Source organism: Triturus cristatus, chromosome 3_1, assembly GCF_964204655.1.
Source record: "Triturus cristatus chromosome 3_1, aTriCri1.1, whole genome shotgun sequence".
Taxonomy (NCBI): domain Eukaryota; kingdom Metazoa; phylum Chordata; class Amphibia; order Caudata; family Salamandridae; genus Triturus; species Triturus cristatus.
This window is the reverse complement of record NC_140583.1, coordinates 5,064,150-5,091,054: the sequence shown is the minus strand read 5'-3', so window position 1 is coordinate 5,091,054 and position 26,905 is coordinate 5,064,150. Positions and strand designations below refer to the sequence as shown.

The 26,905-nt window shown below is 50.4% G+C and overlaps 1 protein-coding gene across 9 annotated transcripts in view; it reads right to left on the bottom strand.

Annotated features, from left to right (window-relative positions):
* Positions 1 to 26,905, bottom strand: part of LOC146859576 (uncharacterized) — a 185,168-nt gene that overhangs the window by 35,177 nt on the left and 123,086 nt on the right. For 8 of the 9 annotated variants that reach the window (XM_085646486.1, XM_085646489.1, XM_085646485.1 and 5 more), the window contains one exon: positions 19,130 to 19,243. The exons of the other annotated variant lie outside the window; for it this stretch is intronic. In XM_085646486.1, coding sequence (XP_085502612.1) covers positions 19,130 to 19,243 — 114 coding nt within the window. The remainder of the gene's footprint in view (positions 1 to 19,129; positions 19,244 to 26,905) is intronic. 9 annotated transcript variants of the gene reach the window in all.

Below are 26,905 nucleotides of genomic sequence, written 5' to 3'. Positions count from 1 at the left end.
TCTACGCGGGAGCCCTGACCAAGCTCATCAAACGACTGCAACGCATCCAAAACGCCTCGGCACGACTGATCCTCGACGTACCACGCCATGGCCACATCACCCTACACCTGAGGAACCTGCACTGGCTTCCCGTCAACAAGAGGATATCCTTCAAGCTCCTCATCCATGCACACAAGGCACTCCACAAGACCGGCCCAGCATACCTCAACAGACGACTTTCCTTCTACATCCCCAACCGCCAGCTACGCTCCACCGACCTCTCACTCTCCACTGCATCCGAAGAACAACCACCGGTGGGAGATCCTTCTTCCACCTCGCTGTCAAGACCTGGAACACCCTCCCACTGAGCCTACGACAGACCCAAGACCTACTGACCTTCAGGAGAACACTCAATACCTGGCTGTTCGATCAGTAGCAGCCCCCCCATACCCCTCAGCGCCTTGAGACCCTCGCAGGTATGTAGTGCGCTTTACAAATATCTGATTGATTGATTGATGTACCTAGGGCATAGGTACCTCAGAGGACTACCAGGGGCTAATGCATGTATTATGCCACCCCTGGGAAGCACTACAAAATGCCACCACAGGTCTGCTACTGCAGCCTGCGTAAGGGTGTGCTTGCACCCCTTACAGTGGTATAGGCTACCTATATCCACATATATATACAGACACATATATACCTATAAGTCACTGCTATGGCAGGCCTTGACAATCCTGAAGGCAGAGTGCTTGGTTTTGTCTGAGAGGGTGCCCCGAGCATGAGCTGAGCCCCTCTGCAGCTTTTGGAAATCCTTCCTTATGGCTGTTCTGTGATACAGCCATACCATATACTCTTAAGTGCATTATAACCTCGCGGTAAATGCTAACTTTGGAATGGCTGCATCAAAACATGTCGTGTTTGGTGTCAAACGCTTTGGAATACTACCCCCACCCCCACCCCCCCACCCCCCGCCAGCTCTGGCACCGGGGGTAGCATTCCACCCTTCTAGAGGGGGGAGACAGGTTCACACTGGCTAAACCCGGTAGGACTTTCCTGAGCCCTGGCATCAGAAAATGGATGCTTCTGCCACAGACACGGGTCTGGCCTCCTGCTGCTGACCGTAACTCCGGCAGGGGAGGCCTGGACAATAGGTTTCCTGTCCCAGGGAGGTGTAACCACCTCCCCAGACAGGCAGATGTGTATTGGGGCTGAGCGGGAAGTCCTGCACTGGGGGCACACTTGGTGTCCCTGTGCATAGTCCAGTTCAAACCGGTTGCAGGGGCTACCTGCCCCTGCTCTGGCGCGAAACTGGACAAAGGAAATGGGTGTAACCACCCCTCTTTCCATGCCCACCCATAGGTGGGGCCTTAGAGTTAGTCCATCCCCTAAACGAACTCACCGCTGTTTAGCGGGTCCGGGCTCACGGGGCTGCTTCGTTTCTATGAGCGCCATCTTGGAGCGGGAAGGGACGCTCTTGCCACCATTCCCGAGCGCTCTAGTGCTCGATTGTGGGCTTAGCCTATATTAGACGCCTGTACTCGCCGGGTCAGCCTGGAAAAGGTGACCACTGGACGAGCACCATGGCGCTTGCAGCGTGCTTCAGCAGTAGCCTGAAGCCTTACTCTTGGAATTTTAAAACATCCGCGTGTTGCATTTTGTTTGTTTTATTTAATTTCCCCTGGTTTTAACTGTTCCTATTCTCCTCCCGGCCCATACTTGCACTGTAAAAGTTAACAAACTCACCACTGTTTAGCGGGTCCGGGCTCACGGGGCTGCTTCGTTTCTATGAGCGCCATCTTGGAGCGGGAAGGGACGCTCTTGCCACCATTCCCGAGCGCTCAAGTGCTCGATTGTGGGTTTAGCCTATATTAGACGCTCATTCCTAGCGCAGCGGTGATGCGCAGCGGAAGCGCCCTCTCTGCGCCTGAGTCGCGCCAGAGTCCTGCCCGTCTACTCTCGTCAGCGCTAAGGCAGGGCTAGGGCAGGACTCTCGGGAGGTTGGCTATGCTTGCGGCTAATTACCTACTTATTTATTTATTTATTTTTTTTTGAATTTTATTTACAAAATTTGTGCATACAACATCCAAAAGTAAGGCTACGACAATGCAAAGCACGACATATCGTACATAGTGCGTAAGGACGGTTGGGAGCAGAAAATCAAAGGAGACCAAGTGGAAACATTATTAGCAACGCAGACAGGTGAATCAACCCAATGAAGTGACACAGGTAATTGTACAGCTGTGGAGGGCATTCCAGGGGTTGCATGCTATACGAAACCCCCCACCCGTCAGCCATCCATCCCCATCAACGGTACTCCCATACATACGGAAAACGCAGTGCGCGGGGGGGGGGGAAGGAGAGGGGGGGGGACCCGGTAAGCCCCCGCACTCAGTGGCCCCAGCCGGCCTAACCTCCAGTACATGGGGGGGGGGGCCCGTACCCTACACTACTCTGGCACTGCAGTGCATTCAGCAGGTACTACAGCTGCGAGGTAGCGCCACAACGGAGCCCATATGTCCGCAGGACGGGACGTTGTCGGCAATAGCTCAGAGTATGTGCCAATCTGCTCCTGACAATAAGTGAGATCGTGAATCCATTCCTTAAACTTGGGGGCCCTGCCTCTACCCCATCGACAGGCAACCCGTCTTTTAGCAAGCAGGAAGGCAAGCGCAATAAATTTGCGGTGCACCGCACGGATGGGCTCTACGTACCCCAGCAGGGCCATAAGGGGGGTGGGCTCTACCATGGAATTGATCATTTTAGAGAGTGCCTCGCACACTTGACACCAAAAGCGGTGTATTGCGTCGCAATCCCACGCCAGGTGCAAGAAATCTGCTCCCGGAGCTCTGCATCTCTCACAGCGGTCGTCATCTCTAAGCTGGAACCGGTTCAACCTCACTGGGGTGTAATACAATCTATGGACGTATTTATAATGGATTATCCTAAATCTACTGCTAGCAGATATGCGTTCCGTCTGAAGCAAACAGAATTCCCATTGCTTATCCGTTAGCGGGGCCGGCAGATCTTGGTCCCATTTAGTTCGAGCAGCCAAAGATGGCGCAACCACGGAGGAGTGCACCGAACGGTATATTGTAGAAACGAGTTTGTACGGGCTATCGTCCCGTAGGACGCGTTGTAACGGTTCCAGAATCGGGGGCTCATGTGGAAAGTCTGGGAGGAGCGCTCGCAGCCCCTGTCGGAGCCGGAGATACAGGAAAACGTCAAGGGGAGAGGGCTGTATGCCCGCATACAAATGATCCATGGACCGGAAGAGGCCGTTATGGAACAAATCTCCCCACGTCGAAACTTGGATGGTAGGTAATAGTTTCCGAAAACCCGCCTCTTGCAATAGGGGCATGCTAGGGTGATAAGCCAAGGGCAGGAGAGGCGCGTACAGCATGCCCAGGCCCATTTTAGCAGTCAACCGATTCCACGCAGTAACCGTGCCAAGCAATGCCGACGGCGGCTTATCTCTACCCGTCACCGGGATGAACAATGCACCTTCAATAGGGATCGGGTGTGCGAGCCAGTGCTCAGCAGCAAGCTGGGGCATATACCGAGGCTGTCTCATCCAAAAAAAAGCGTAATGCGCCTGGGCTGCATGGTAATATAATTCAAAGTCGGGGATGCCAAATCCGCCCTGACTGAACGGCTTAATGAGGATCTCCCACTTGAGGCGAGGCGCCTTACCGCCCCAAACAAGCCGTATAAGCTCTGTACGCAACTGCCGGAACAAAAAAAAACCCCGGGGTGAAAGGGAATATTCAGGAAGAGATACAGCAATTGCGGCAATATCACCATTTTGATCAGTGACGATCTGCCTGCCATGGAGAGAGGCAGGGTATTCCAGCGCGTCACGCGCTCCGTAATGCGCATAATCGCTGTGCCATAATTAGCCCGCATGAGCTCCTCCCTATTTTTCTCCACCTGGATGCCTAGGTATTTAAAGTCGCCTTCACACCAGGCAAGAGGGAAGTCCAGGTCGAAACGTCCGGTAGAGGACGTTAAGGGGAGTAGCCGAGACTTGCTCCAATTTATCTGGACCCCAGAAAGCTGCCCAAATCGGATAAATTCCCTGAGGATCGGATTGAGATTAACCTCTGGATTCCGCACGTAAAGAGTGATATCGTCCGCATACATAGATACCAAGATCTGTCTCTGAAAACATCGCAACGCTTTGTCGTTATGATGTTGACGCAATTTCGCCGCCAGGGGCTCCATGGCAAGAGCAAATAGCAGCGGCGATAGAGGGCACCCCTGTCTGGTGCCCCTAGATATTGAAAATGGAGCGGACAGCCGGCCATTCACCAACACTTTGGCAGACGGGTCAATGTATAAAAGCTTAATCCATGAAATGAATATGCTGGGGAAACCCATACGCTCAAGGATTTGGAACACATAATCCCATTCAAGGGAATCGAAGGCCTTCGTGGCATCGAGGAAAACCGCGGCCATTGGCAGGTCATCATGCACCGAATTTAAGATGGAAAAGAACGTGCGCAAATTGTGGGATGTTGCTCGCCCGGGCACAAACCCAGCCTGGTCAGGCAAGATCAAGTTGGGAAGTAGGAGGTTGATGCGAGTTGCCATCAGCTTAGCGAGAATTTTCACGTCGCAATTGAGTAGAGAGAGCGGCCGGTAAGAATCGCAGAGATTAGCCTCTTTGCCCGGTTTAAGTAGGGACGTGATAAGGGCCATACGCATGGATGCAGGCAGAATGCCTACCTCCAGGGCATCCTCATACACCTCCCTCAAGACAGGCGCCATGAAATCAATATATGTCTTATAAAATTCAACGGGTATCCCGTCCAACCCAGCAGCCCTGCCAGAGCGCATGTGCATAATGGCTTCCCGCACCTCGTCCAGTTGGAAAGGGGTGCTAAGAAACTCCCTTTGCGCAGCACTAAGCCAACCAAGCGAGACATCCTTAAGATATTCATGCAAGTTCAGCGCTCCAACCCTGGTCGATGAATAGAGACTGTGATAATGCCCAACAAACCTATTAAGGATCTGTGCGGTGTCTCTATACAGTGTGCCATCTTCCCCTAAGAGCTCCACCACAGTACCAGATGGACGCATCAGCCGTACCGTTGCAGCCAGAGCTTTGCCAGGCCTTTCGCCTTCGCCATAGCGGCGAGCGATCCAGTGTTTGCTTCTAAAGTTTGACTCTCTAGCGGCTTCCGCTGTGTATTCAGTAATTTTCTCGCGAATGCTCGCCAGTATAGCATCGTCAGGCCTGGCCGCCAGTGAAGCTTCAAGTGTCCTCAGGTCCACCTCCAACAGGCGCAGCCGCGCCAGTATGCTTTTCAGCACCCCCGACCCCTTAGAAATGCATATGCCCCGCAACGTTACCTTAAACGCATCCCATATAGTCGCAACATCTTTTACTGAGTCTTTGTTGCGGCGAAAGAAGTCCAGACACTCGTCGCGTAGCTCTTCCTGAAACAGCTCATCGATCAGCATCTTGGGCTGAAGACGCCAGGCCGATCGAGGAGGGCTAAGGTCAGGAGCTCGCAGGGTAACCTTAACCGGCGAGTGGTCAGAGAAGGTACGGGGGAGAGGGCTCGCCTGAGTAAGCGCCGCAAGAAAGCAAGGGGCTAAGAAAACGTAGTCGAGTCGAGCCCATGACTTCGCCTGCGCCGTGCTGTGCGTACCCTCCCGCGAAGTAGCGTGGAGGTGTCTCCATGTGTCAATCAAGTGGTGCTCTTCGAGTATTTCTAAGAGCGCTCTTCGGGACCTAGTAAAGTGATGGGGAGCAGGGTGGGACCTATCTATCTGCGGATCCAGCGTGGTATTGAAATCACCCCCCCATATTAGATGTTGTGGGCCAGCCCCTATTATGGATGCTTCAAGGTCTGTGAAAAACTGCGGGACATCTATGTTGGGGGCGTAGCAGCAGACTAGGGTAACTGCCACATGGCCAAGCCTGCCCCACATCAGGCAATATCTGCCCTGGGTATCACTCCTACAGCCAGCCAGAACAAAGGGGGTATCTTTCTTAACCAATATCGCCACACCCCTCGAATATGAAGAGTAAGAGGAAAAAACAGTGCACTTCGCCCATCTACCCGCAAAGGCCGGAACCGCCTGCGCCCCAAAGTGAGTCTCCTGTAAGAAGGCTATGTGTATGGCGTGGCGGTCTAAATAAGAAAGGATCTGTCTCCGTTTCCGTGGGTCTCCCAACCCTCTAACGTTCCAAGACAATATGTTCAGATCAGTGTCTCCCATACTCAGTTTGTTAAGAGGAGAGAAACAAGGCAATTCGGTCGAGGACCCATAGTTTGGAACCCCACCCATGGGCCTCCCAACAGCTGTCCTCCGCCCTGCACGTAGCAAGAAAAGTGATGCATCTCATGTCGTACTAACGGTTCTTTATGTATTGCACGAAGGTAATAGCCCAACGGCTCAGAGGCTAACAACCTCATAGCATTATTTGCGCACAACAATACAACAATCAAACCAACGAAAACAGTGCCCGCCCCCCTCTCCACCCACGCCCCAGCCACGTATTTCGATTCTTGTGCAATAGTGGTCTGAACCAGCAACATGTGAATACATAGCATGTGGAAGAACAATAAAGCAGTGGCAATGAAAGGAGCGGGGCCGCCATGTAACGACGTGGGCATATATCCCACGTTCCCTCCCCCCCCCCACTGAAGCACCCCCAACTTGCCAGAAAATACATCCCACCCTCCACCCAGAGTTACCACTAAACAGCTCAACAGGAGCAAAGAAGTCACATCGTCCATTGGGGAACACCCATAGAGGGACATCTTAAGGGCGCACCTACCCACCCTCTGCACCAACCCCCAGCTCAGCTAGAGGGATAGGGGGAGGGTGTTGCCTGGAATATCTTACCAACCGCCCGCCCGCAACTGACCAGTACCACTCCATACAGCCAGGGCGTCAACACTAGGGTATACTCGTTGGAAGGGTCCTCAGACGATCCATCTGGCCTCCACCCTTAAACCTCGCAACACACATCAGTAAGCAGTTGAGTGAAGGTTATTGTTCGTCGTCTTGGTCCAGCTCCTCCCCAGCTTTACGCCCAGCGCGTGCAGTTTTCAGGGATTTCAAAAAGTCATCCACTTGTAGCGGGCTGGTGAAGAAATGTTGTTTCGCCTGATGAGTAACTCTCAGCTTTGCAGGATACAGCAGAGCATAGTCAATTTGGAGGGCTCTCAGTTTCTTTTTAACATCCATGAATTTACGACGCTGTTCCTGTACAACAGGCGTGAAATCCGGGTAAATGGTGAAACTTATGCCATCATAGGTGAGTTGTTGGTTTTGGCGGGCGGCTCTTAGCGCCGCGTCTCGGTCTCTATAGTTTAGAAGCCTCGCAATAATGGGCCGAGGCGTAGCCCCAGGCTTGGGTCGTGGCCCGAGCGACCGGTGTGCCCTCTCGACTATGAACTGCCGGGAGAACGCATCAGCACCCACAGCGGCAAGGAGCAGTTTCTCCACATACTCCTCCATGCGGCCCGTGTTGGTGGACTCCGGGACCCCCACCACGCGGATGTTATTGCGCCGGCTGCGGGCCTCCAACTCCTCGTTCTTCGCAGCGATAACTCTCAGCACGTTATCCATTCTCGAGAGTTGCGAAGTATGGGAAGCAGTGAGATCGTCGCTGTCAGAGATCCGCCTTTCAGCCTCTGTTATGCGGCCTTCATGAACATCTAGCTTTTGTGCGAAAGCATCCATGCGTGAGGAGATGCGATCAACTTTATCAACAACAGTAGCGAAGCCCTGTCTCATCTCCTGCATCAGCTGCAGCATATCTGGCGGCGCCGAGCTCGGCCCAGCGACCGCCGCAGGGGGGCCGACAGGGCCGTCCGAGTCCGGCGCGCTCCGCGATCCCTTCTTGGACATAGGGGCCTCGAATGAGAGCTTCGGCTGACGACTATCCTGCTTCCCCATGACGTGACCCCCGAGTGAGCCGACAAATTGCAAAGATGGGGTGGGGGGGTCACAAATTCCACAGGCAGGCCCCGATCCGACCGCACCAATGGTCAGGCGTAGCCGAGATCCGTACTTCAAAGGGCCAAGCCAGTCCTCAAATAGATGTCCGGTGGGGAGACGGCCACCCAAGACCACCACAATATAAAGCGAACGTCCCCCAGTCCAGCAATAGCAAGGAAGAGAACACCACTGTGGGACGCCTCACTGGGTGCAACACCACCGCACGTGCAAATAGCAGCGGAGGGGGCACGCAGGCATGGAAGCAGGCACCCGTCTCACAGGTCTCCACAATGCTGCGCCGTCCGGGGCCCACACATCTGCGCTACACCGCGTTCCACAGTAACGAGCAGGGCCCCCGGGTCGAACCTGCCAGGTAAATCAGCGCTCTCCCTCACTCACCAGGGGCATCTCTTCGTCGCCTGCGGCCGATATTCCTCTCATCTGTTCGGGTTCCACGCTCGATACAGCCTCAAGGAGGCACGGAGGGGTGCCCTCAAGACAGCCGGCGTTACTCCAGCCGGACACCTTCCAAGTCGGCAGGTCAGGATCCGCAGGGGGGGGGGGGGGGGGGGGGCACCCCACCACCTCCCGGCACCGGAACAATCACAGGCGAAAGTCGCCTCCAAGCGCTGGCAGCTCCGATCTCCTCTGGTCCCAGCTAGTCACGAATGTGCACACCTCCGGGGGGGGGGGGGGGGGAGGGGGCCCGCACACCCCCACCGGCGCCGCTGCAGTCTCACGTCACCCTCGGCGATCAGGCCTACGGCAGAAGAGAGCCAGACACCGCAAAGCTCGCTTCGGGGCCTTCCGTCCTCGTGGCAGGCAGCGGTATTGCGTAGAACAGTCGTCCAGCCGGAGCCGCTCGTGATCACCTCTCAGGTCTCCGTCATTCTGCCTCCGCCTCTATCTCCGTGACGCCAGGCGTTGCAGTCACCAAACTCGGACCGAAGGTGCCGAGGACCAGCAGGACCCTAGCCCTACAGTCTCGTTCGGGCAGGCGGTCCGGAACATAGGATAAATGAAGGATCTGTGATCCAGGCTGCAGGAGCCTCACGGGAGTGCGGCCATTCTGCGTGCGCGCCCTCTAGCGCCCCCGGCTAATTACCTACTTAGCTTCCGGAACAGGGAGAGTGGATGTGCGCATGGGGCCCTTGATCCTCTCTCCGGCCCTGTTCAGTGCTCTCGGTGTAGGTTTGAGCTCCCACTGTCTCTGCCGATTAGGGCCTTACAGCCCCTACCAAGTGTTTTTAATATAGCAGACCGTTCTGCGGTCTCTCACCGGCAAATTACTTTTAAAATATTTAATCTGAATGTGAGATCGTTGGTCTGCCATTATTTAGATGTCTTTACTCTACTTACAGATGATAGACCAGATATATTTTTCTTAACGGAAACTTGGCTACATGACAACGCCACGGCGGCGATAAATCTTGCCTTACCTACGGATTATACTATGTACACCTTACATCGTAATTCGAGAGGTGGCGGGATTGCGGCCGTGGTTAAGACATGTTATCCTTGCTCATGGAATGCCATAGGTATAGCGGGTTGCGAAAGCGCCCACTTCGCAATCTCGATGACCCCTCAATTTACCTTCTCTGGTCTGGTTATCTACAGACCCCCCGGTCCTGATGATGCCTTTCGAACTGCTCTTCCAGAGGTGGTCTCTCTAGCCCTTAGATCAGCAAACTTTAGTATACTAGGTGATCTTAATCTCCACATAGATGTTCCTCAATCCTCTGTGGTGAGTAGTTTTCTTGCAGATCTTGAGGCGTTACGCTTATATCAGCAAATTAATTGTCAGACCCACGTAGGGGGTCACATTCTGGACCCCTTTCTGACGAATCTGGATAATGTGAAAGTACTGCCGCCTAAACCTATGGTTTGGACAGACCACTACCTGGTCGAAATTCGGATCACTCCGAATGTCTCCCCTTTTAAAAGTACTACACCCGCCATTTTTAAACGTCGTTGGAGGAATATGAATCTGGAAGATTTCCACCAGCTTCTGTTACAACATCCTCCAGAACACCCTACAGATGTCGCCTCTGGGTATGACCACTTTTGCGAGTGGTTGACCCAAGCATTAGACACCTTAATACCAGCGGGTTGGAGTAAGATCCGGCCGGGCCATTCAAGCCCATGGTATGACGACTCCCTTAGGCTCCTTAAGGTCGCCTGTAAAAGGGCAGAAAGAGCTTGGCGCAAGGCATACGATCCCATCCTTAAACAGGAATATCAGGCCAGCATTAAGCTGATCTGTAAAGCACGAGCCTCATTTTATTCCCTAGAATTTAAGAACAGTGCTAACCCAACTAAACTAATCTTTAAGGTTTTTAAAGATTTGACCAATATGAAAACCGCAGTGATGGGGAATGGCTCTCTTGCCCACTGTGAAGAGTTAGCATCTTTTTTTGTGGAGAAAGTGGATGCGATCTACAGATCTTTTCCCTCTCCTATCACATCTAATAACAATGTAGGATCTATGCATGTCATTCCCAGTCCATTGTTAGTGCTTCCTGGGCCATCTCAGGAAGAGTTTGAATCCTTAGTTGTGAAAGTTAAATCGGGTACTCCGGCGGACCCTTTGAGACCTGCACAATTTAGGGAATCTGCCGAGATCTGTTTGCCGCTTCTTCATAATCTCATCAGGTTATCTTTTACATCTGGGACGGTACCCATAAAATGGAAGCAAGCCATGGTTATGCCGATATTAAAAAAGTCTACTCTAGATCCAACAAAACCAGAACATTATCGGCCCATTTCTCTGCTTCCATGGATTTCTAAGATTGCGGAGGCTCATGCCAATAATATTTTATCTGGTCATCTTCTAAATACAGGCATTCTTCATCCCTCCCAGAATAGCTTTCGAGCAGGCCATAGCACAGAGACAGCTCTGTTGGCTATGGTTGAGCACCTGCGGAGGATGCTAGACTCTGGACAGATATATTGTTGCCCTATGTTGAATATAATCAGAGGAGTTTGTCTTCAACTCATGGAACTCGAAGACCCGAGATCGCTATGAGCCTTAGATGCCTTGTAGTCCCCTTTCTATATCCTTGTCTTCGTTGGCAGCGGGAGGGACCCATGTATAGCGCGAGTATTTAGTTCCGGGTTGGACGCGTCTGGCTCCGTTACTTCGGAACCCGCGTGTGTTTGGATTGGCGTGCCTTTGAGAATTCGAGTTAAAAAACTGCCCGTGTTTGACCTAGTAAGTGCCTCCCCCTCTCCCCGGACAGACCGCCTTAGAGAGGCTTGGTAAAAACGGAGCACACGTAATAGTTGTCTCCATTCTTATTTTAGAATCTGTTGGTGAAACGGTGCTTTGATCATTGTCGAAGGCAAAGTGGCGAAGCGCGATTCAGTCGGTGAAACGGTGTCCCGATCACTGCCGTAGGCAAAATCTTGAAGCGCAATTAAGTCTCTACTAGGTAGGTGCATTTTGATGTTTGTGACGATAGTATGCCCTGTGGACATTATACCTCCTCCCTAGCAGCCCTGCTGACACGTTGTTGCTCCTTTTTGACCTCTATTACAGAACGCTCCCATCGATTGCGAGTGAGCTTATTTTTGGATCTAAATTTGGAAGATACATGTGAGTGTATCTATGTTTTGTATGAGTAGGGATATAAGGTTTCTAATTGGGCACATATATACAGCACGCCAGGATGGTGGCTATATAAGAGATTTTATTGGAAGTTTTGTCTGCACTTTATTAATGCCTGTTCACACTAGGGTTAGGGTTGTTATTAGATATTCCCAGGCACCTTGCGTTGCATGACTAATATTTATCCCTTTCTTCTCTTTATAAATCATGTTGGCACACAGGGTGTCATCTGTTCTTTTGTTGGCTACTGGGCTTGTGCGCACGACTTGGGAACCACCCTTAGTTCCATATCTTTGTAAATATTTTAATGGTAAACCCCCCTCATATATATATATATATATTTACATTTTTTTAGTTGCCATTTAACCCCTGTCCTGAAGAGGCCTGAAGTTCACTGTGGCTGAAACGTGGTCACGTCGACAGATATTGAATGGAGGAGTCACTTGAGTTTCAGTGATTTACAGACTGCCGCTGGGACACATCTAACAAAGTTCGGGTTATATTTGCCCACATTGCTTGTGTTCCCCATTATTCAGTTTGACTACCTCCGAGTGGTCCGCCTGATACCTCTTAAGGGGACACTCTCATAAAAATGTTTTTGTTTGGGTTAATTGTTTGTTGTTATATATTGTATTGATGGTATGTGATATATGTGTCTGTATCTTTCTTTGTATAAACGCCTGTTTCCTTGTGATATACTGTAAATGATGCCAGATGTATGCTATTATTATTTAATAATTTTGAAAGGGTAATTAAATGTGCTCTCTCTATGAATAATTGTACGTATTTTTTCCGTGATACTCCCTTTTCTATATATATATATTGTCCCTTATACCCAGGTATCATAGGGTGATTTGGGTATAGCCCTGTTGTTTTTGACCAGACTCTGGACAGACGGCGGCACTGATCCTTTTGGATCTCAGTGCCGCCTTCGATACTGTCTCCCACCCGATTTTGCTTCAACGGTTAAGAGAAGCCGGAGTGGAGGGTACAGCTCTAGACTGGTTTTGCTAATTTTTGGCTGAGCGCACTTTTAAAGTGTTCACACCTCCCTATGAGTCTACTCCCCGCCACATCTCCCAAGGAGTTCCGCAGGGTTCGGCACTTAGCCCGACCCTGTTTAACTTGTATGTGCAACCACTGACGGTGGTCGCCAATAAATGGGGCCTAACTATGGTGTCCTACGCTGATGACACCCAGTTAGCGGTTGCACTAAACTGGAATACTGCGTTGGATGCCTCCAATTTTCAGAGGGCCCTTAAGGAGGTGGCAAGCTGGATGACGGACAACCGTCTCCAACTTAATGCTACTAAAACTGAAGTTTTAGTCTTGGGCAAAGAGGCTCATCTCTGGGGAGACGGATGGTGGCCATCAGAGCTTGGCCAAGCCCCAATCCCGGTGACACAGGTAAAGAACCTCGGGGTCTGGCTTGATGCCAATCTATCATTTACCCCTCATACAAAAAAGGTCGCTGGTACTTGTTTTGGTGCCCTTCAAAGTCTTAGGCCCATCTTCAAATTTTTCGATGCCCCCACTAGGCGACTCATAGTCCAGGCTATGATTCTTTCCAGATTGGATTACGCCAGTGCACTTCTAGTGGGCACCAACCAAGCAGAGCTTAAACGCCTTCAGCGTGTGCAAAATGCGGCTGCCAGAATGTTGGTCGGTTTGCCCAAGTTCTGTTCAGTTAGGCGTTCCATTTTGGACCTTCATTGGCTGCCCGTTGGGCAGAGGATAAAGTTTAAAGCATTGTGCCTGGTTTTTAAAATTTTGAAGTTTGCCTCTCCTCCTATTTTAGCTCAGACCATCTCTTATTACACCCCTGCAAGAGCATTACGATCAACGGGTCAATTTCTGGCTAATGTCCCTCGTTTCAAAAAAGCTAGAGTGGGCGGCCGCTCATTTGGTGTTTTGGCAGCAAGCCTCTGGAACACACTGCCTGTTAGTATTCTATTCCTGATTTGTTGCCTTTCAGAAAGGCTGTGAAAACATTTTTGTTTCCTTCGTCTTAATGGTTGCAGCTGGTTACCTCGTGTCTGGTGTTATGTTACCCGATCCTCTATAGCGCCGGGACGCCACTTGGCTGTGGCATCTGTGCGCTTTATAAATACAAATAACATAACATAACATAACATAAACTTACTATAAGTATAGGAATCCAGTCCCTAGGACTCTAGATTACCCTGGACGAAACTCTGCTACATATATCCTGGACCTTCGACGTTCTATCCTGACTAGAAGACTGAAGAAATCTCCCTTGGGGTCAAGGAGTGACTCCCCTGCTTGGCAGGCACCAAAGAAGCAACTGACCGGTCTGCATTGCTGAAGCTCCCGCCGGACGCCGAAGTCTTTGCATCACCAGAGGTGGATTACCAGACTTTCCTGACGCTACCCTGAGTCCACAGCAAAGCTGAGGCCCGTGGCTATCGTGGGTGACGTGGAACCGTGACCCCTGGACACCGTGAATTTTTGCAGCAACACTATCTTCCTGGTCCTCCTCGAAGTTGTGCTTTGGGCTCCGAGTAGACCCAGCCTTGAGCACCTCCTGCACCGAAGATTGTTGGCCTCCACTCCACGAGTGACCCGCGGGCCAGCTCCAAGTGCGACCGCTCGAGCCTCCTTCGTGATCACTAGCCCGTTGGCTAGTAGGTCCCCACGAAGGCAACTCCTTTTCTGCTTGGGCTTTCCTGGTTGCTCCAGATGTGCCCTGACTTACCCTCGCTGGGTGAGTCCCTCAGACCTTGCTGGTCTGCACCGCAGTCCTTTCTCTGAATTCCAGTGACTTGCCGTTGCCAAGGCTTGTTGGGTCCATTCTGGTCGCCGACACCGCAGCACTCGTCAGACTTCGTGGGACAGCTCGAATCCGGCACGTGGACTTCGTCGACGCCTCCTGGACCTCGAGGCTGAAGAGTCAAGACACCCGTCAACTCACCTGAAGCACCCGACATCTGTGGGCATTGGACTATTGGCCCCTGGTCACTGGCAAGTGACCCAGACTCTGTCCCCTCTGCTTTCAGGTTCCTTCCATCCTCGATCCGGGCTTGGAGCTCTCCGGACACTTCTCCTCTTCACGGCAGCAGCACTTCTTTGCAGGCTCCCATTGAAATCGACGCAACCCGAAACCAAAAGACACCTATGCACCCGGCTTCCCTGGGTGAGGTAACTCGAGTACTCCGGTGCTCCCGTGGGTGCTAGCCCTAGAACTTCTTAAGTCCAAAAGGGTTTGGTCCTGACTCGATTAGAAGTGTCCCTAATCTTTAAAATTCCAACCGTGACATTGCCCATAGAAGATAACAGGAACCCGCGGTTGTGTTTACACACTGCATACAGTCCCCATGGGTCCCCTGTGTTCCTACCTTGGGTGGTTCCTTGGGGTCCCAGTGATTCTACAGGCTCTAGGTCTTGTGTCTATTCCAGTCGTGGTTCTTATACCACTTTTTTGGTATATGGTTTGGTACGCCCCTAGGGCTCAAACGTGTATTTGTGCTATTACTGATTCTTGCTAACTTGTAAACAAAGTACTTCGAACTCTAATCTCATAAAGAGAGTAGAGGGGTGTGTTTTAACCTAAATACATATATTTTAAATATATACCTGGTGTGGTTGTCCTTACATTTGATAATTCAAGCGATTATAGACTGGTAAAACAAGCTGCTTTACATTCCTTCAAGACTTAGCCTGAAGGCTGCTCTCCATAGCTACCACTAGGATAGCTTTCAATAAAGGTTGTCTTTAACCTATCACCATAAGGGGTTGTTTGGACTGATACAAGGTGCCCACTAGAACTAGTGGACAGCAGATATCAGGCCACCTTCTCACACCTATTACAAAAAAAGGCTGGAGACCCCTGGTTCAAGATTACTGCAAGGGCGCAGTCATGTCCTGGGGAGAAAGTTCTACAGCTGGCCATACAGTGTGTGATACTAAGGTGGGGTGAAAGCATGTCCTGGGGAGGGTGTTCTACAGCTGGCCATACGGTGGGGTGAGATTATATCCTGGGGAGGGGGTTCTACAGCTGGCCTTACAGTGTGTGAGATTTAGGTGGGGTGAGACCATGTCCTGGGGACGGTGTTCTACAGCTGGTCTTACGGTGGGGTGAGACCATGTCCTGAGGAGGGGGTTCTACAGCTGGCCTTACAGTGTGTGAGATTTAGGTGGGGTGAGACCATGTCCTGGGGAGGGTGTTCTACAGCTGGCCTTACGGTGGGGTGAGACCATGTCCTGGGGAGGGGGTTCTACAGCTGGCCTTACGGTGGGGTGAGACCATGTCCTGGGGAGGGGGTTCTACAGCTGGCCTTACAGTGTGTGAGATTTAGGTGGGGTGAGACCATGTCCTGGGGAGGGTGTTCTACAGCTGGCCTTACGGTGGGGTGAGACCATGTCCTGGGGAGGGGGTTCTACAGCTGGCCTTACAGTGTGTGAGTTTAGGTGGGGTGAGACTATGTCCTGGGTAGGCCCCTGTACATTGCCATTATTGTCCGAGATCATTGCTGGGTGAGACCATGTCCTTGGGAGGGTGGCCTACAGTTTACCTTACAGTGTGCGATTACTGTGGGGTGAGACCATATCCTGGGTTGGTGAGTCCTGCATCTTGCTTCAAGGTGTGATAGCTACGAGGAGACATAATCTCACCTTGCAATGCCATCTATATCTGGGCCTAGATGTTCTCACTCCCTAATAATCGCACCTCATGGTGTCTCTTTGGGGTTTCCCACATCTAACAGACAGGGTGAGCGGCGTGCCCAGTGCTGGGCTCACAGTGTGGGATTACCGAGGTACTGGGGCTGCTAGCTTGTGGCCCTAGAGCTAAGCTCACAGCAAGAGACCGTTGCAGAGTGAGATCGTGAGTCCTACTACACAGTCACAGTGCTAGCAAAACACGCTGTCGCAGGTGTGTGCTTGAAATGCTGTTTATTGTGAGTAACAACAGTCGTGAAAGGGAGAGGGAGCAGCCACGGTCCTTGAAGCACTGTGTCGTTCCTCCTGTATCTGGCCTTGTGAGAGGACTGGGGATAAACCTGCCAACTTCACCCCCAGCATCTCATCTGGATCTTTGCAGAAATGTACGAGAGATACATTCCTTCCTCCACCCTTCATCAGCCCAGATGTCTGAGAGAACCCCACTGCTCCCCTTCTGCTTCAAGGGTTGGGGAGCGGCGTCTCATGATCCTTCTTGGCCATAGAGGGGTCTGCAATCCCATCCTCTTGTCCCCCTTCTTTCCTCCCTGGAGCAAATAAGGAAGTTTTCTGGGAGGTGCAATTTATCAGAGATAAGTGCCAAGCAGCGTCTCTTCGGAGTCATGTGTAAGTTGTCAGAGCTGTTAAGAGGCACACACTCACAATTTACATAAACTCACTCACTGTCAGTCACTTGGACTTTATCTGAGCGACAAAGGGATCTACTGCAGTCATGACCGGCTGCGGACTGTCTGCTCCGGGCCACGTGTAATTTACTGGAGCTGCGAAGGAAGCAAACTGTCTGCACTGGGTCACGTGTAATTTACTGGAGCTGCGAAGGAGCTGTGAAGGACGTGTACTGTCTGCTCTGGGTCACGTGTAATTTATTGGAGCTGCGAAGGAAGCAAACTGTCTGCTCTGGGTCACGTGTAATTTACTGGAGCTGTGAAGGACGTGCACTGTCTGCTCTGGGTTACATGTAATTTACTGGAGCTGTGATGGACATGCACTGTCTGCTCTGGGTCACGTGTAATTTACTGGAGCTGTGAAGGAAGCAAACTGTCTGCTCTGGGTCGCGTGTAATTTACTGGAGCTGCGAAGGAAGCACACTGTCTGCTCTGGGTCACGTGTAATTTACTGGAGCTGTGAAGGAAGCAAACTGTCTGCTCTGGGTCACGTGTAATTTACTGGAGCTGTGAAGGACGTGCACTGTCTGCTCTGGGTTACGTGTAATTTACTGGAGCTGTGAAGGACATGCACTGTCTGCTCTGGGTCACGTGTAATTTACTGGAGCTGTGAAGGAAGCAAACTGTCTGCTCTGGGTCACGTGTAATTTACTGGAGCTGTGAAGGAAGCAAACTGTCTGCTCTGGGTCGCGTGTAATTTACTGGAGCTGCGAAGGAAGCAAACTGTCTGCTCTGGGTCACGTGTAATTTACTGGAGCTGTGAAGGACGTGCACTGTCTGCTCTGGGTTACGTGTAATTTACTGGAGCTGTGAAGGACGTGCACTGTCTGCTCTGGGTCACGTGTAATTTACTGGAGCTGTGAAGGAAGCAAACTGTCTGCTCTGGGTCGCGTGTAATTTACTGGAGCTGTGAAGGACGTGCACTGTCTGCTCTGGGTCGCGTGTAATTTACTGGAGCTGTGAAGGACGTGTACTGTCTGCTCTGGGTCACATGTAATGCTCTGGGCCACGTGTAATTTACTGGAGCTGTGAGGACGTGCATTGTCTGCTCTGGGTCACGCGTAATGCTCTGGGCCACATGTAATTTACTGGAGCTTTGAAGGACGTGCACTGTCTGCTCTGGGTCACGTGTAATGCTCTGGGCCACGTGTAATTTACTGGAGCTGTGAAGGACATGCACTGTCTGCTCTGGGTCACGTGTAATGCTCTGGGCCACGTGTAATTTCCTGGAGCTGTGAAGGACGTGCATGGTCTGCTCTGGGTCACGTGTAATGCTCTGGGCCACGTGTAATTTCCTGGAGCTATGAAGGACATGCATGGTCTGCTCTGGGTCACGTGTAATTTCCTGGAGCTGTGAAGGACGTGCACTGTTTGCTCTGGGTCATATGTAATTTACTGGAGCTCTGTGTGCACTGTGTGCTCTGGGTCGTGTGTATTTTACTGGAGCTGTAAAGGACATGCACTGTTTGCTCTGGGTCACGTGTGATTTACTGGAGCTGTGAAGGACGTGCACTGTCTGATCTGGGTCATGTGTAATTTACTGGAGCTGTAAAGGACATGCAATGTCTGCTCTGGGTCACGTGTAATTTACTGGAAATGTGAAGGATGTGCACTGTGTGCTCTGGGTCACATGTAATTTACTGGAGCTGTGAAGGACGCGCACTGGCTGCTCTGGGTCACGTGTAATTTACTGGAGCTGTAAAGGACGTGCACTGTGTGCTCTGGGTCATATGTAATTTACTGGAGCTCTGTGTGCTCTGGGTTGTGTGTAATTTACTGAAGCTGTGAAGGACAGGCAGTGTCTACTCTGGGTCGTGTGTAATTTACTAGAGCAGTGAGGGACGCGCACTGTCTGCTCAGGGTCATCTGTAATTTACTGGGGCTGTGAAGGAAATGCAGTGTCTGCTCTGGGTCATGTGTAACTGTGAAGGACGTGCACTGTCAGCCCTGGGTCACGTGTAATTTACTGGAGCTGTAAAGGACATGCACTGTTTGCTCTGGGTCATCTGTAATTTACTGGAGCTCTGTGTGCACGGTTTGCTCTGGGTCACGTGTAATTGACTGGAGCTGTGAAGGACATGCACTGTGTGATCTGGGTTACGTGTAATTTACTTCAGCTCTGAAGAACGTGCAAGGTCTGCTCTGGGTCACGTGTAATTGACTGGAGCTGCGAAGTTGAAACAGCCACAGCTTCTTTGTTGACAGGTCATGGGTGCTTTACCTGAGCTGGCGCCAGTGTTTCTTTTATCTGATTCTGCACCGACGTAATCCAGCGAAACGGTCCTTTGCTCTCCTTCCTTCCTTGAAGAGTCACCAGGAGGAAAAGATGGGAGTTCTGTCAAAGGAGTCAACATGATTACACAACTAATACAAGAAAATCAGATGGTTTACAGGTTTAATTTCAAATGTGAACCAACACCAATCTTCACGAGCAGAAATATGTTGATCTCTGTGATGCAGATAAAAACGAGCACTTCATACCCTCCTTCTCAGCTGCTCGGATGGATCATTTCCTCTGCAGAGGACAAGGCTTTAACCAGCTCAGGATCAGGTAAAAACAATACATTTGTAGCTCTAACCACTGGGCAAACAATGAAAACACAATATACACACGCATCCTAATGAGGCAGGAGGTTTGCAACTCCATCTGAACACCTGCAAGCGCAACGGCCGAGGCCTGGAGGGACAGACCTCCGTCCCTGCATCCTCCTACCCCGAATGGCAACATTGTTAGGTCTGGTCTACCAGTGCACGTGTTTTCAGATTTCTTCCTCGTGTGCTTCTCTCCCTCCTTCCATTCCGTGTTGCCCCTTGTCGGACAGGAATGTCCGCTGCATGATATTAAGTGTGCTCTCCCCTGCACTGCGTGCACTAACTGCATATCTGTGGTCTTGTTTTTTTAGATGTTTGGTCCTGCCACACATGAATCCCGTGTTCATGCACTGATGCAGTCCCAGTGAGCAGGCAGGGGTGTTTCAAGCATCTCCCTCATAGAGGCAGGAGACTATGGTCCGGTCATGGGTTCCACGCATGGAAATGATGGTGGTAACAGACCGTGTTGGTGAATTCCAGTGACAAGTTTTTACCTGTGAGACATTAATGCATGCTTACAGCCCATTCACGATGAAGCCAGAATACTAAATGCAACATCCTGTGCGTTGTACACGTGCGTGTGGTAGACATGATAGTGTGCCATGCACAAGTGACACAGGCCTGTGGGTTCCATAATTACCCTGCTGCAAACACAGCACCATACACCGATGAGATATCTGGGAGGCTGAGCTAGGAAGGGTATTGCATGACAAGGAGTGGTCCAGGGCTCCTGAACACCCACACATCATTCCGCACAACACCAGATTTAAACGAACCCAGTTGTTTACTCTGCACCAGCCCTACCAATGCCCTGGCGAAATAAACAGCCTCATCTCTGAAGCCAGCGCTTCTTGTCCATATTATGCTCCATCAGCTGCAGATGTTGAACATATGTATGGAGTTGCCCATCTCTCTTTCCCTATGGGACTTGCATCTGCTGGACCCTGGCCGCCTGCAACGGTATACCCTCGTTATCCATCGCCCGATACAATGTGTGATGTTGCATCCCGCATCTTGGATCTGGGCCTCCTTGTACCAACGAGGGCGATTACTAGTAGATGGAAGTCATTGTTGGCTCCTCCTGTGGGTACCTGGCGATCGGAGGTCCAGCACTGGCCTTGGCGGAAAGGAAGGCTTTACGCAGAGAGGAAAACAGAGACCTTCAGACATGTCCACCAGCCAAGGTGTGGAATGGATCAATGAGTGCCCTGGGGAGGAGTTTGGAGACGATAGGCTCCCCACTGAGCCGATAACGACGCAACTGCGATGATCACTCGCGACTCCAGCAAGGATAGTTTGAAATGTGGGGACCCACCCTCCTTAGTAGCAACGCCCCCACCCCCTGCAACTTCCTGACGCATTCTTCCTGCTTATCAAGGAAAATAAAATATTGATAAAATGATTGAACAAAAAAGAAAGGAGGAAGAGAGTTGCTTTCTCCGTGTACTGCCAACATCTCCTAAAAGGGAGGCGGGAGCACCAGACCCGATGGGGAGAAAAAAGGAGACGGGCTTTCCTTAGAAGTGCCAGAGCCCTTCCTGAAACGATGGACTGTAAAGGACTCTGATGGCAGCTGGTCTTAGTGTATGTTGAGGGGTACAGGGCGAGGCCACCAGTATCTGTTGTTAGGGTCCTTAGTCCTTTGAAGGGGCACCGATTCCTGCCTCTCTTCCTGAGCTCTGTGAAGGTGTCGTTAATCGTGCTCGCAGCTGCTCTCACCTCTTTGTACCTCTGTGGACACTCCATCTGGAGACTTGTCCTGCTGGTCAGAGCAGCCTCGCAGACAAAGGCCATGCCTGGAAGGTGGCCTGGCCCAAACACAGAACAAGCATTGAAAATGCAATAGGTCTCGCCTTTGATCAAGTCCAAGCCATTTACTTTGCAGTTGTATCGCAAAGCAAATGGCTTTGACTTAATTAAAGGCGAGACCTATTGCATTTTTTAACATTTACATGTAAGGTCTTTTTGCCTGGAATCACACGGCTTTCCACCTCTGGGATTTAGCTGTTTCACACCAACAAATAGCAGGGTTGGTACTATGTGAAGGTGATACTAGGCAGTAGGCAGGCGCCTTAGGGTACCGACATAAGGGGGTGCCAGAGTCCAAATAAAGACCTCAAACTTTTTGTTAGAGAAAATGGCAAAATAATATTTTGTTTTCTGCTCTACATGAGACAAGTAGACATGTGCAGAGGCACTGGCACTCAGTACAAAGAATGAAGGGCTGTGGAAAGATCCATTTTCCATCAGGCTGCCCTGATGGGGCTCCGTCTCCCTCCCAAGCCGACAAACCACCATCATTTGTCCAATACTTGTATCATGCCATTTCGGAATCATCAATAACGAGGATGTGACATATGTGAGTGAACTTCGGATACCTACACCATGTATCAGAGAAGTGCTGTGGGGTCCACCCAATACAACGCCACAAAAGGTAGGTGTATTGAAGCATCATTTATTACGCCACTGAGGGGAGGTTATTGACTTGCAACGTATCCCAACTGCTCACGAAGGACAAGCAGCATCTGTAAACAAAGTTTCTGCGGATTCCTTTTTACCCTTGAATATTAAATAAATGCATTTTCAAAGAAGGAAAATGCTACTTACCAGTATGTCGAGCTGCAGATCCACACACTGTGCAATAGATCGCCATCTGGTGTTGGGCCCGGATGTTTGCAGTTGTTTTTGTCTTGGAAAAGTCTTTGGAAGTCACAAGATAGGTGACTCGTCCTTTGGATCATACTGCGCATGGGCATCGGCTCCATCGTCAGATTGTTTTTTCGCCAGGGGGGAAATGATGGAGTTTTTGTGACAAACAGAAAAGATGCCCTTGTATGCTGTTTCTAAATAAAATTATACTGGAACAGATAAATTCAGCCGGGGAGGTGGGTGGGCGTGTGTGGATCTGCAGCTCTCCATGCCAAGAACAGATGCATACTGGTAAGTAGCATTATCTGTTCGAGGCATATGAGCTGCAGATCACACACTGAGCATAGATTGCATAGCAGTTCTCTTCCTTAGCGGCGACCACCAGTATCTGTTGCAGTAGTTTGAAATAGTGTTTTGAGTACAGCCTGGTCCACACTAGCTTGTTGTTTTGTTTGCACATCTACACAATAATGTTTTGTGAATGTGTGCGGTGTAGCCCATGTAGCTGCTTTGCAGATGTCATCTAAGGGAATGTTCCCTAAAAATGCCATTGAAGCCGCTATCTTTCGGGTACAGTGGGCTTTAGGGGGAATAGATAATGTACGTTTTGCTTTGTGATAGCACGTTTGTATGCATTCGACAATCCACCTTGCAATTCCAGATTTTGATATAGGGTTGCCTTTATGTGGTGGTGAGAAGGACACGAAAAGTTGTTTTGTCTTGCGAAAAGGTTTGGTTCTCTCTATGTAATAAAGCAGCGCTCTTTTTACATCTAGAGTATGAAGAGCACTTTCTATGACTGTTTGTGGTTGCGAGAAGAATACTGGCAACTCCGCGGACTGGTTGATGTGGAAGGGAGAAATAACCTTAAGGAGGAATTTTGGATTGATTCTGAGAACCACTTTGTTATGATGGAGTTGTAAAAATGGTTCTTGAATAGTCAGTGCCCTTAGCTCACTGACTCTCCTAAGGGAAGTAATGGCCAACAGGAAAGCGACTTAACTTGTTAGAAATTGTAACTCGCATTTGTGCAGAGGTTCGAATGGAGGGCCCATTAGTCTAGTGAGAACAATGTTTAAATTCCACACAGGTGACAGTGGTACCCGGGGAGGAATTATTCTTTTGAGGCCTTCCATAAATGCTTTGATGGCCGGTACCCTGAATAGCGACAAGTGTTGTCTATTTTGTAAGTAGGCTGCTATGGTTGCGAGGTGTAACCTAATAGATGTGTATGTTAAGTTACACCTATGGAGATGTAGTAGATAACCTATGATGTGTTGAATAGACACATCTAAAGGGTTGATGATATTGTTGTAACAATATATCACAAATCGTTTCCACTTGGCTGCATAGCAGGCTCTAGTGCTGGGGCGTCTAGCTTCTCTGATAACAGTCATACAGTCAGGGGGAAGGTTAAGGTATCCAAATTCTAGGACCTCAGAAGCCAGATCGCTAGGTTGAACTGTGCTGGGTCTGGGTGTCTGATATCTCCACGGTTCTGGGTTAAAAGACGTGGGGAGATGTGTCGTTTTTGGTGCAGGACTACAGATAGTTCCAGTAATGTGGTGTACCACGGTTGTCTGGCCCAAGTTGGAGCAACTAGGATGAGAGTCGGTGAGTGTTGCTGCAGTTTGCGCACCACCAGTGGAATGAGTGAGAGAGGCGGAAAAGCGTACGCAAATCTGCCTGACCAATTCATCCATATCGCATTGCCTTTGGACAATGGGTGTGGATATCTGGCGGCGAAGCTTGGGCATTAGTCGTTTTCGTGTGTGGCGAAGAGATCTATCTCTGGTTGCCCCCACATTTGGAAAAATGGCTGAAGAACTTGTGGGTGAAGTTCCCACTCGTGAATGTGTTGCGTCAAACGACTTAACAGATCTGCCATGTTGTTCTGGACTCCCGGAACGTGTTGGGCTAGGAGAAAAATGTTCTGGGGAATAGCCCTTCTCCATATGCTTTGTGCTAGTTGAGAGAGCTGTAGGGAGTGTGTCCTGCCTTGTTTCTGTATGTAGTACATTGCTGTCATGTTGTCTGTACGGACTATGACAGCTTTGCCTGATATTTGTTTCTGGAATGAATTTAATGCCAGAAATATTACTAGTAACTCCAGGTGATTGATTTGGAGTAATTTTTGTTGAGGCGTCCACCTGCCCTGCATGGTGTGATGTAATAGATGAGCTTCCCAGCCAGAGAGCCATGCGTCCGCTGTTAGCACAATCTGTGGAACCGGCTCGATGAACGGTCACCCCTTGGAAAGGTTTTGGGTGTTCCACCACTGCAGAGAGCGATGCGTGCGGCCGTCCACCAACACCAGATCTGTCAGCTGACCTTGAGCCTGGTTCCACTGATGTGCTAAACATTCCTGTAGGGGACGCATCTGGCGTCTTTCGTGAGGTACTATAAAGATGCAAGAGGCCATCATCCCTATCAACTGCATGAACACTTGAGCTGGAAGAGAGTGTTTTGGCTGAAATTTTGTTATGAGGCTTTGTATGCTTGCTATCCTGGGTGGACTGGGATATGCAAGTGCTTTTGAGGTGTTTATTGTGGCACCGAGCTACTGTTGTATGTGGGACGGTTGTAGGTGACACTTTGCGCGGTTTATGGTAAACCCTAAGTCGTGGAGTAGTTGGATTGTGGCGTGAGTGTGGTGAACACACCGGTTGTGTGACTTGGCTTTTATGAGCCAGTCGTCTAGGTATGGGAAGACGTGAATTTGCTGTCTTCTTAGGTGAGCCGCAACCACCACTAGACATTTTGTGAAGACTACGGGAGCTGTGGTGACTCCGAATGGGAGTACCTTGAATTGATAATGCTGACCGTCCACTACAAACCGGAGATATTTCCTGTAAGAGGTGTGAATGGGAATATGGAAGTAGGCATCCTTGAGATCTAGAGTGGCAAGGAAATCGCCTTGTGCGAGAAGAGGAAGGACCTGTTGAAGTGTGACCATGTGAAAATGGTCTTATTGTATGTACAGGTTTAGGGGTCTGAGGTCCAATATGGGTCTGAGAGAGACGTCCTTTTTCGGAATGAGGAAGTACAGGGAGTAAACCCCTGTGTTTTGCTGATGCAGGGGAACTGGTTCTATTGCATGTTTTTGTAGAAGGGAAAGTACCTCTTGTTTTAGCAGCGATAAATGTTCTGGTGACATTGGGCGCTGTCTGGGTGGTATGTTTGGGGGGGTAGAGGTGAGTTCTAGACAATAACCTGATTGAACGATTTGTGTCACCCACCTGTCTGTCGTGATGTTGTTTAAGACAGGTAGGAATTGTAGCAATCTTCCCCCGACCGGTGTGGAATGGTCCGGAGGGAGTGGAGGGAAGTCATTGGGTAGGGGTGGAGGCGGAGCGAGTATTGTTGGTTTTGCTTCTACCCTTGTTATTATTGCCTCTGTAGCCCCCTCTTTGATAACCTCTGGTGAATGAGGTCTGGGTGGGATTTTTATAGGACGAGGAGGGGTTGTCAGAGAAATAGCCTCTGGAGGTGCCCTTGCAAGAGGAGCAACGAAAAGAACGTCTGGGAGCTTGCAATTGCAAGGCTCCCATTGATTTAGCCGTGTCGGTGTCTTTTTAGGTCTCGCTGAGTCAGCGCACATGCGCTGCTTGGAGAGACTTTAGTAGGTGAGCTTTCAAAGTGCTACCCACGTGGTTTTGCTGGCTACAAACTTGAGTGCACGATGGCGTGCGCATGCACAGCAGCTCCACTCATTCCCCCCTCCCTTCTCGCCCAGTCCTTTGATGCTCTGCTCGCATCTCCCTTTCTCCCTTTTTGTCAGTTTCATTGTGGCTCCTCTGCTCCTCGCATTCACCCCTCCCTTTTCGCCCAGCCCTTTGATGCTCCGCTCGCATCTCCCTCCTCCCTTTTCGTCACTTTCATTCTGGCTCCTTTTTGTCAGTTTCATTCTGGCTCCTCTGCTCCTCGCATACCCCTCTGAACCTCGCATTCCCCCCTCCCTTCTCGGCCAGCCCTTTGATGCTTATAACATTGTGTTTCATTTAGGGCATTAAACATAAAGGAGCATTGGCAAAGTTGATAAAATGGATTTCATTTTGAGTAGTGACTAAAACTTTAACCACACACACACACACACACACACACACACAACCACACACACACACAACCACAGCCACACACACAACCACAGACACACAACCACACACACAACCACAAGCACACACCCACAATCACACACAAACCACAACCACACACAACCAGAACCACACACACACCACCCCACACACACAGCCACACACACACTCCCACACACACACACACAACCACACACACCCACAACCACACACCTATACCGACACCCACACAACCACACATACACAACCACACACACACCCACAACCACACCACCACACAATGACGCACAACTACACACACAACCACAACTACACACACACAACCACAAGCACCCACACACACAAGCCCACACATAACTACAATCACACACAACCACACACAACCAGAACCACACACACAACCACACCCTCCACACACACACACACACACCCACAACCACACACCTACACCGACACCCACACAACCACACATACACACCCACACACACCCACAACCACACACACACACACGACCACAACCACACACACACCCACAAGCACACACAACCACAAGCACACAATCACACAATCACACACACACAACCACAATCACACACACAACCACACACATAACTACAATCACACACAACCAGAACCACACACAACCAAAAACCCCCACACAC